The 11437-nt window shown below is 44.4% G+C and overlaps 1 protein-coding gene across 1 annotated transcript; it reads right to left on the reverse strand.

Moving 5' to 3' along the window:
* Positions 1-1712: 1712 nt before the first annotated feature.
* On the reverse strand, positions 1713-6839 carry LOC136517961 (uncharacterized protein At5g39865-like). The gene is made up of 3 exons (XM_066511617.1): positions 5286-6839; positions 2145-2342; positions 1713-1956 (listed from the first exon to the last, which is right to left on the reverse strand). The coding sequence occupies exon 1, from the start codon at positions 6734-6736 to the stop codon at positions 5936-5938; it is 801 nt and encodes a 266-aa protein (XP_066367714.1). The 5' UTR covers positions 6737-6839; the 3' UTR covers positions 1713-1956; positions 2145-2342; positions 5286-5935.
* Between the last annotated feature and the right edge of the window lie 4598 nt (positions 6840-11437).

The following is an 11437-nucleotide window of genomic DNA, read 5'->3' on the forward strand; positions in this document are numbered from 1 at the left end:
TGATCCATTATCTCTCAATTGTGTTCGACACCATGGGTCGTGGATTGTGGCCTTTAAGAACACGTAGCTTCATCATCTTGTAAACTACTACAACTCAGGTCTGCCTCGAATCGCCCGTTTGATATTTGCTAGGCTGATGAAATTTACTGATAGTGCCCCTGATGGAAAATATAAGCACATTTACGTTTGTTCTAAGTCAAAAATAATTAATTTTGACAAAAAATATCTATAGAATATATTGTTTTAAAAATAGTTAATGACAAAGCTATAGGTGTCTATGGTGTGTGTAGTATGTGGTGTCCATTTGGTTGTACATTTAGATATTACGAGAAGCATACCCCGCGTGTTGTTGCGGAGATGACGAATGAATTTTTAATGGATGATGTGGCTCATTGACATAAATAACTTGCATGAATAGATGGTTTTCATAATTCATGTGCTAGTGGGCTGCGGATATGGATGGCTTGCATGTTAAGATATAATTCTAGTGCAGTTTAGTTTAGGATTATAAGAGATATAGATTATAGCTTATACTATCAGATCTGAGGAATAAAAAGAATCAGATATTCATTTATTTTCTATAAAATAATAAATAGTATATGCTATACAACTAATTTTAAAATGGTAAAAAAAATTCTAAGACCTTGTTAAAAAAATTATACCTATGCATTTGCTACTAGTTATGTTGGATAAATTGTGAGTCAATAGTTATGCATGAGTACCTTTCTTTGATTATTCCAAAATTCAAACTGTGATTGTAAAACTCTATAGGAAACCCATCAGGCAACAGAGATTTATTGTGTTTCTTTTGAAAAAGAGCATCCCTCACTTCCTTCTCAGTAAAAATATCAATTAGAAGTTTATTTTCAACCTCTGTTACTTGAGACACGTCGTCTATTTGTACCTCATACAAGGAAAACTCATTTCTTTATTTAAATTCTCCTCATCCTCAATTATCCCCTCATCTTGTCCAAGTCGAAAAATTCAAGTTTTCCTTCTCTTGCCATTAGCTACCATCTCAAAATATTTGTGTTGCAATCCCCTTGTAAAAGGCCCGTAGTTTTAGCCCTTCGGAACCAATTAATTTATTCTTCCCTAAGTAACTGTGATATTCTTTGTTTAACACTTTGTTTCAAATCAATCTCTTGCTGACTTAGAATTTGAGTTTCTGCTTTTTTTTTCAAGTTCCTCAGCAATCCTGAAGTTTTGTTTTTCCTTTTTTTTTTATCTAGTTCCTCAGCAATCCTCCACAAATTTCCATTTTCACCCAACCTCTCAAAAGTTGTCTTAGTTTTCTAATTTTATTTTGCCATCTTTGCAAGGGTGTATATATAGAGACACTATATATGCTAGCTGTCTGCTTGATATGGTTGTAAAATAACGATTTGTTACCGCTATCAGTTTTTGTTCATAACTCAATATAATCATCTCTGCGTTCATAACTCACAAGATCAGTTTTTGTTCAACTGTAAAATCACGATTTGTTACCACTATGTGTGTACATATAAGATTTATCTCGACTATTTTCACCCAAAAATACAAGAGAAGTGAATGACGTATTCGAGTTCATTGGCTGGTTCTCGACTCTCATACACGGCATATGAAAATCCCAGCAGCAGCATGACTGCCCAGTATACCTTGCTCTGTTGTGTGCACCTGCGCTCTTTAAGTTAAAAAAAAAGTACATGTAAAATCTCTTTACTGCACCTTAACTCTGGCTGTTTATTTTGCCTGAAACAACGCATGGACCCATTGACTAATTAGAACGGCAGTTGGAGCGCAGACACTGGCAATAGGGCAACAGGTTGGGGAACCCCCACTGGCAGCGCCCGTCCACGTAGCTGTGCCCCAGGCAGATGCTCCGGCATCGTTCTGTCTTGAAGCAGACGGCGTCGTCCACGCGGTCGTCGACCCAACAGTCGTCCTCCGAACCATAGACAGGCAGTAGGGCAAAGCCTGCAGAGATTCACATGCATGATTCAGAGACACGTATAAACAGATACTGTTACAGTTTTCGTTTGGCTGAAATTTAACTTATACTGATTTATTGTGGGAGAAAAACATTGTTCGTTGAAAAGTACTGAACAGTTGTTTTATCATTCGATGAAAAGTTGCCAGCGAAGACGAGACACGCAGCTGCTTACCTACGTTCATGAGAAGCAGCAAAAAGAGGACACCTGAAGCCATCGCTTTGTTCGTCATATCCATTTCTAACACGCGAGCTGAGGGAGCAGGAGAAGGCCGAATCCAACTTCTCCCTCTCTCTATATATATGCAGTGGCCCTTCATTCGTGCTGTCACGTCCAGAGGTGCTAACTGATAGAATTGTGGATATGAATGCTCTACAAAACGTTTCATCAAAAAAATGCTCTACAAAACAGTCCATCGTCCATTTATATTGTTCCTATAAATTAATTCCTAGGAATAAAGAGAGAGTTTTGTCCACATTAATTAGAAAACGATGTAGTATATACCATGGAAAAAAGAACGCACATTATGTACCCCCACAGTCGCTATTACTTGAGGTTTTCTAGAACAAACACAATGGAGACCAATTAATATTGACCACAACAGTACTTTTTAACGAATGGACAATGTTTTTCTCTCACAACGAATCAGCATAAGTATCAACATAAGCCAAATTTCAGCGAAACGAACAGGGTACACCGTAATCAATGGCCTACATTGAGTTTGGGTACAAAGTCCAAGCTCACTTTTTGGTGTATATATCATGGAATATTGGTCTAGAAAGAAACACTGTTTTCAGAACAGTTGGATATGCGATAAAACTTATTAGGCCATTCTCAGTGGATAGTTTTATATGGGGGCTTGTAAGAGTAGGACACCATCAAAAGGGTTTAATTTAATGAATGAAACAAGGCCTCCCATCCAATGCAAATACTCGAAAAGAACCCTCAAACTACATCACAATTGTGTACTCATCTCTGCGGTGTAAAAATAACTTAAATTAATCACCTAATCACCTCAATTATCCACATATGCTATTACTATTAGAAACATAAGCTAAATTGATCCCTAAATTCACATCTAAATTAGATATATCCACCATTACAAAAAGTAGCATAAATCAACACATCTATGCCATTATTAAAAATATAATGTAAAACATGTGTTACCATTAAATTCACATCTAAACTATCAACCTCCACCAATATTTATAATAACCTAATTAACCATGCATCTATAATATTTGCGTCCAAATACATGCATATGTCATTATTAAAAAAAATCTAAAGCACTTCTAAATTATTTGGTTCTTTTAAATATAGAAAAACCTACTCAAGATATGCAGCAATGCATGATGTGTGGCACCACTCACATCATGTAAACATTTATGTATGCGAGAAGTGATGATCATATAAATTTCCGGATCAGACATATCAAACATGTATGGGAATTTAGGACCTCTAGGCTAAGATGAACTGTGCAAGAGACGGGAAAGAAAGATAAATAGAGTTTGTTTTGTAGCTCTTCACAAGCTTCCTGTCACCCCCCTCTGCCCGGCCTCCCATGAGAAACCCAAATCCCTAACCCAGAACTCTAGCCTCACTGCCCACCCCTCGCTCCCGGCCTCCCTCCCTCCCTCCTAATTTCGGCGGTGTCGACGGGTCACGCGCTGCAAGAACGGTCACCAAATAGAGTTTGCATAAAGAAAAAAGAGCCTTGATACTGTACTTCAATTATCACATTGGAAGAAGAGCTGAAACCAATCACAACCGTTGTTTTTTTTTTTTGAAATTACAAAACAATTAAATAACTAAAAATCAGAAAAAGAAAAAGAAGTCCAATGAAAACAATAATTCTCATTGATCATTTACCATGTACTCCTACCACATGTTATACGGCACGTGTTACAAAATATGGTAACAAACATGTAGCGCATGTAAGGCTATATTTCTGGGATAAATATGTGCCTGTTGCCGTGACATGTATGAGTGCCGTATTGACGATGTGAATAGGGGAGGGAGGAATTAACGTACCCTTCTGTCCCAAAATAGAAGTTGTTCTCGCTTTCTGAGAAATCAAGTTTTTTTTTACTTTAACCAATTATATATAAAAGGATATTAATATTTATAACATATAATTAGTATTATTAGATAGATTGTTGAATGTATTTTCATAATAAACTTATTTAAAGATATAAATGTTGCACGTATTTTCTACAAATCTAGTCAAAGTTGAGAAAATTTGATCTGCATATATCCCATAACGACTTTCTTTTTAGGATGGAGGGAGCACGCGGATGGGCACTAGTGGCAAAAAAAAAATATATATATATATATATCCCAGGAAATTCACCTATAGTTTTAACCGTGTTCGAACTTCAAAGCCACGGCAGGAGCACGGTGGTCGACGGGACCAGGCCAAGAAGGGACGAGATCACGAGAAAAAGGTGAAAAGCGGAGGCCTGGACACTAGCCACTGCCGGTGGCCAGTGATCGCTGCCTGCCCGTGCCCGCGTCCTACACCACGTGACCACTCACCTCCATGAATCATCATCTTGCACTGTCGGCCCACCGGCTTGTGCGGGCCGCATGGCGAACAGGATGTCACAGCACAAGACCCACCATGTGCGCGCTGTTAATTTAATTTAACGGAATCTTGAGTTTGAAAAATATTGAGTCTGTCTGTTCGACACTATGTTTTACCCTAACTCCACACCTGATTTTTTCTGGCACTATTCATCTTCTACATCCAGCAGCCCGCGTGCACCGTTCATCTTCTACCTTCAGCCGGTCGTTGTGCACTGTTCATTTCTACCTTCATCTGTCCGTCGCGCCGCCCGTGGCACGGTTTATCTTCTTCGTTGGCACAGATCATAGAAAACAATTTTTTTCTATGAAAGGACAAGGACAAATTGTGGCTGTGTCGGCACAGATCACAAGCAACAAATTACGGCCGAGCGGGCACGGCACGACCGTGCCGCGGGGGCGGTGGCGGAGGTCCGGCTTGGGGGCGGCAGAGGCGGCAGCGGAGGTCCAGCCTGAGGGCGGCAACAGAGGTTCGGCCTGGTGGTGGCGACGGAGGTCCGGTCTGGTCGGGGGCTGCGCGCAGCGCCGTCGCCTGGGCACGAGGAGGCGTGGGCACCAGGAGGAGCTCGCTAGTCCCATCACCGGTGAGAGAGAGAGAGCACGTGGAGGGAAGGACAGGAGCGCGGAGGGGAAAAGTCGATCGGAGCCTCATGTTAGAGACACGGAAAAAATTGTGTATTTATAGGTGCTAAAACAACCATGTGGTGTTTAGCATCCCTGAAAATATTTTACCTGAATCCAATCGCACCAATACCAGTCCAACAACACTGGAAGCGAAGTGATCTCCCTCTCTCCGCGCTACCCTGCCGAGGGCGTGAGCGTGACGCGTTCATCTACCGCTTCGCTTCTGACTTCGCGCGAATGAACATCACATGATTGGCCGACAGCAGCAGGCAGCAGTTGAAGTTTGCAGATCGCACAAGCCGGGGGTCTGTGACGTGAGGTATACAGTACACCTGTCAGCGAGTTGCTTCCGCGCGTCGCTTCAGGACGACACGACGAAGCAAGCAAGAGCAATCAGTCATAAATGGAGTACGGAGTACGTGGAACGAGAGCAATCAGTCATCTGGCTCCAAAGACGGAGGGAAACCAGATGAGCCAAGAGCGGAGAGGAACTGAACTGAAACGACTGTTCTAATAGTAGTGATATATAGTATGTTCTAATCCAAGGTCGGAGGAAAATAACTCCAGAGGACACCAATCACTAGTAACTGATGAATTAGTACAAGAACAGGAATCACTAGTACTAGTAATAGCTACTAGCTTCCTCCTAACCAAGTTTATGGCAAGCTGAGTACAGTACAGAGTACAGCTAGTCCTAGAGACTTCGGGTAATAATTAGAGATCGAGAAAACCAGGACCAGTTGGATCGTGGATCTGGATCAGGCGGCGGGGACGACGCAGCAGCAGGCGGGGCAGCGGACGAGCCCGTTCTCGTTGCACTCGGCGCAGGCGCGGAACCCGCCGCCGCCCTTGAGGCTGTACCGCTTGTGGCTGCCGTCGCAGGCGCCGCAGAGCACGTAGCGCTCGCCGCCGCAGCGGGCGCAGGTGCCGGGGAACGCGGGGTTGGCCGGGGCGACGATGCGGCGGAGCTCGCCGGACTCGTGGAGGCGCCGGACCTCCTCGGCGCCGCCGAGGTGGCGGCCGCCGACGAAGACCTGGGGCAGCGCCACGCGGCGGCGCTGCTGCTGCTGCGCGTGCGGGGGCAGGAGCGCGGCGAGCTCCGGCAGGTAGCCGGGGTCCATGGAGAGGTCGCGCTCGTCGACGGCGGCGCGGAGCCCGCGCAGGATGGCGCGCACCGCGCGGCAGTCCTCGTAGGTGCCGCGGACCACGCGGAGGGAGGTGAAGTACAGCACCACCTGCCCGCCCCAGGCGCCCGGTACTAGCTCCTTGCCGTTGCCGGCGGGCGCGGCGGCCGGGGACGGGGAGTGCTGGAGCGCGCGGAGGACCCGGAGCGCGGAGGCGGCGACGCGGATGCGGTGGAAGACGCGCGGCGACGGGGAGGCGGAGGGCAAGGCGGCACCGGCGGCGGCGGAGTCCGGCGCGAGCAGGGACCGGAGGTCCTTGAGAGACGTGTTGGGGATGGAGAGGCGCAGGGACGCGCCGGCGGCGGGGACGAGGGCGGTGGACGTGGAGGCGGCAGCGGGGTCAGAGCTGCGCGTCTTGACCCACGACGGCCACATGGGGACTGGGGGATTGATGCGGTGCGGTTGCGCGGACTCAGGCGGGAAGCGCGTCGGGGACGGGAACTGTGGGGAGTGATGTGCTGCTTTGTGTTGCTCGCCTCGGCTTGTGTCGTGTCGTGCGGTGGGGCGCGGGTTCTATGAGAGGGGGAATTTCTTGTTTGCCATTAAAAAAAATAATTATAATGTCTTTTGTGTTTTTGAAAAAATTCAACGGTTTTTAGTGCTATTGCTCTAACTTTTTTTTTTTTGCCCTCCATGCCACTGCCGTCAATTTAGGCTCTAACGCCGTCAAACTGTAGGTGTGAAAAGTAAAAAATACCCTTAAATCTAAATATGTCATTAAATTTTTAAGCATCTTAACGACTTCAAATGAAAAAACTCAAAATTAAAAAGTTGTAAATCTTGTCGAGATCTATAATTTTCATATAAAAATTATTTTTATTTAATTTCACAAAAAAAGATATGATTTTTCTAAGATATATTAATCATATTTTTTTGTGAAATTAAATGAAAATAATTTTTATATCAAAACTATAGAGCACATCATGAACTGGAGAAGGAGTCCGCACACAATTTCTGGAATTCGGTTTGATTCTCTTTCACTTGTTCATATGCTTATTCTTTGCTCGCAATTGTTTAAACATACAATTTAAAAAGAACCAAGTTTCACATTTAAAGATAAAATTTTGAAAGTGAATATGAATATAGCTCTTTAAGATTGGCATGCATAATGTTTATTCCTTACATATACTCGATGCTTGTGGAAAAAATATCATATAGGAAAATCATATTGACTAAGTTGTTGTGGAGTGTTGTATAGTTCTGGCTTAGAAATCCTACTAGTTCTAATCAAGGTCCTTGGAGAATTTGTTTTTGATAAAAATATTGTAAACCATAGTATCACATACTCCTTAGTGGTGATAAATTCCTACCAGAGCCATATACGTATTTGTAGGATACAACCCTTCCACATGCTGCTTGCTTTGTGTTGAGTTTTGTCGAGTCTTGTTGACCCTTGTTGAGAGATTTATCATGCTCCCAAGATCAAAAGCACATACATGCCACATATATGTGTTGCTTCTACACTGGAAGTACGTAAAACATGTTTTTCATCCACCTCAAAATGTTTGACTTCTACACTGGGGGTGAACACAAAAATATGTTTGATAGGTTTATCCACCAAATAAATACTCTAAATTCTTGTGAATATCTCTCTTGAAAAGTTTTGTTGCAGAAAAGAGACATGGGGCTATGCAAAAGAAAAAGTGAAAAAAAGAAAGAAAAAAAAGAGAAGAGTTGAAAAAAATGGACACAAAGATGTCCAGAGTATTGAAAACAATGGGTACTTAGATACCCACCATAAAAAGAGATAGTCCCTGCTCTTGCAAATATTTCAAGTTTTAACAAGAGAGATATGTTTCCAAAGAGCATAGTAGAATTAGGTTAGCCACTAAATATTCCACATACATGCACATCTTGATCTAATAATATGACATTTCCCTCCTTGGATTCGGGATTTGACTTTACAATATATGCAAGGTAAGTATGCTACATATTTTATCTCTACCTAATTAAAACTCTACATAAGTTTTTTAGAAGTAGGAAGAAAAAGAAGGCAGTGTTGAGTTGTGCCATGGTGAGGAATCATACATCATTGAGCAATTTGAGAGTACCATTTGGGGAGTATAAAGTGAACTATGCTTTTCTTGCAAAAAAAATTAAAAAAAACTTCAAGTTACTGAGATGAGATTTGGTAAGATGACTTTGCTTTAAGAGTTATTCCACTTTTCAACCGCTCAAGGAGATATGTTAGCCACTCCACATATCCTACAGGTACGAGGAATGTTTTGGAATAATCTGTATGCTAGTTCTATTCTTGAATAGTTATGTTTATGATTACTTTATTCTAACCTTTACTCAGGGACGAGCAAAGAACTAGTGTGGGGGAGCTTGTTGACGGTCACCAACACCAATTATAAACCGTCAACAAAACCTGTGTTTATATTTAATTCTATCACCAAGCATAGGTATAGGGGTTTAAACTAATGAATTCCATGAGCTTTGGTGAATATGTGACTGCAGGAGGATTTATCCAAAAAATAGCTCCCTGGTCCACTATCATACATTCCAAACAAGCAAACCGATGACAACAAGTGATTCAACCCACGAAATCTATGAAAGAGGACTCAAGACGGAGCCCAAGACTCGCCACCAGAAGGAGGAGCCCACCTGGCACCATAATGGGCTGCCCCGCCCACTAGGGAGGCCGCCCAGCCCATGGGGATGGCCCATCACCTCCCGCCGCCTCGTACTTCTTCCTACGATCTACACCGTTGATTCTAAGGCGGTTTTAGGTCGGTTTATCCAACGGTGGTCGAGAGAGTTGACGCGGATCGATGATGTGGCAATTCCTTGCCCCTTACTCCACCAAGAGTCATTGCCCTCTACTCCACCTCGATTCCTTGGCCGCTACTCTAGCTCTCTCCTATATAAGGGGCTCTAAACCCCCTCCATGAGACACATCTACCCATGCTATGCTCCAGAGCTTCATATTTTCATACACCTTGTAGTAGTGTCCCTCTAGATGATTCTCATCTAGTTGTAAAATAGAAAATAGGGAGAGAGAGAAGAGGAGAGAGCTAAGGAGGAGCCAGATCTGTCAGATCTTCCTCGACTTTGTACTTCTATAGATTTGACCCACCTTGAGTAATCTCCAGGCGCTTCAATTATTATTTCTAAGTTCTTTACTTACTTAATTTTAGTATTTATTTCAAGTTCATTTATTGGATTCTCGCTTGCATCAAGTGCTCTAGTCTTTGCAAAACTAGAGTAGTAATCAATAGAATAGGCGTGGTGCTTAGTCTTGCGATTACCTAGAATTGTACCTAGCCCTACAGATCGTTGTGGTAGCCCTAGGTGGTGACAGCCCTGACGGCCGACATAGTCCACCATGTTTGGGTTGGTGTAGTCTGAACTTCCTAGCTCCTTTCTCATCTCAGTCTGAAGCTAGTGTTCTAATGTCCCGAAGTAAGTAAACCTTGAAGTAACCTTGATTCTTAGATCAACTAGAGAAATCTTAGAAAAATTCTCTCTACCCACAAAAACATTTACCTACATTTTTCCTTGGCCAATCTTGATCCTTGATTAGTACACTTCACGTTCCCCGTGGAAATCGATACCTTGGAATACTCCTGGGTGAAAGCTACAGCGGTATCCGTGCACTTGCGGATTTTTCTGTCTACGTTAACAAATACCAACACGAAGCTCGTGGGGTCACGCCGTAGCCGGTGGTGCGATCTCCGACGGCAGCGTGTGCCCACGATGGTGGTGGCGGCTCATCGAAGGGGTCACGGCGGTGCTGTGCGGTGGACTCAGCCCTTTAGGCCTAGTTCTAAACAACTAACTTTGTGTACGTGTGTGCGAGTGAGTGAGGAGTATAGTGGTGGTGGTTGTGTGCCCTAGGGTAGCCTTGTCGGTGATGGCCGATGGCCATGGTGGCTCGGCGGAGCAGGGCACACGCGGGCAGCGCAACACAGAGACCTAAGCTACCAACTAGCTATGGAAAACAAAAGAGAAGGTTGGGGACTCACCAGTCACTCTAATCGGCCAATGTCGCAACGGAGAAGGAGAAGAGGGGAGGTGACGCTAATGGCGCCGGTGAACTCCTGAATTGGTGGAAAATGGGAGAAAGTGGAAAGGAAGAGGAGAAAGGAGAAGCGAAGGGGGAGATGGGGTGTTCCCGCCTTCAGTGGAGCTGATGGTGGAGAGGGCAAGGCGAGAGCGTCGTCGGCCATGCCTATTTATAGGCCGGCTAGGCCGGTGCCCCGCCGGCGAGATATTTCTCATGGCCATGCTTATCCACCATGTGATCACATGGTTGACCTCATCTGGTTATGTCGCCATAGATGGAGCTTACCCACATGCACGTCGAAGTGCCTTGGCAGCTACTTCGGTGGCTCGGCGTGGCGGCGACCATGGTGTCGGCGTTGATGAGCTCACTATGAGGGGGAAGAGAGGAGAGGAGGAGAAAGGAGGGGCATCGTGGGTCTTGTCGTGTCGCCGTGTCGCCGCTGACCTTTGCTGGCACCGGGGTGGCGCTGGCGGAGCGTTGACGCGCGGCGCTGTGCCGTGTATGGCTACTGGTGAAAGGTCCTTGTTTGGTTTTGGTAATTGAGTGACAACTTAGGTGGACTAATTGTGTTTATGTGAGATACACAGGTGATTAGTCCATAGGTATATGTGTGTGAGCAACATGTGCCATGAAGGTGAAAATGGCTTGGAGATGTTGCAAAGCTCACGCATGTAATGATGAAGGAGCTTAAATGCACATGAGACATGACATTGAGTCATGTGATCAAGGTGGAGAAGATCAAGACAAGACTTGGCTTGATGGACCGGTTGCAAGCATGAAGGGCAAGTCGAAGGCTTTAGAGTGATGGACCGCGTGGCGGTGAAGCTTGAGCAAGACTTGGCGCCGATGGACGATGGCAATGGTGAAGAGCAAGTAGAGTCAAGATCGATGAACCAATATGATCATGTGATGATATGAAGTGGATCATATCATTGTTGATCGTGTTGGTGCATGTGTTGCATCGACATTGAAGGAGATGGAATGGAATGCGCAAGGCAAAGGTATAACCTAGGGCATTTCATTTCACCGGTCATAGGTGTGTAGAGAAGTTTATGACCGGGTTTAGG

This window comes from Miscanthus floridulus, chromosome 17 (assembly GCF_019320115.1).
Source record: "Miscanthus floridulus cultivar M001 chromosome 17, ASM1932011v1, whole genome shotgun sequence".
Classification (NCBI taxonomy): domain Eukaryota; kingdom Viridiplantae; phylum Streptophyta; class Magnoliopsida; order Poales; family Poaceae; genus Miscanthus; species Miscanthus floridulus.

Excerpts from the sequence above, each read along its gene's own strand:
- LOC136517961 (XM_066511617.1), bottom strand. The coding sequence starts at position 6,736 with ATGTGGCCGTCGTGGGTCAAGACGCGCAGCTCTGACCCCGCTGCCGCC.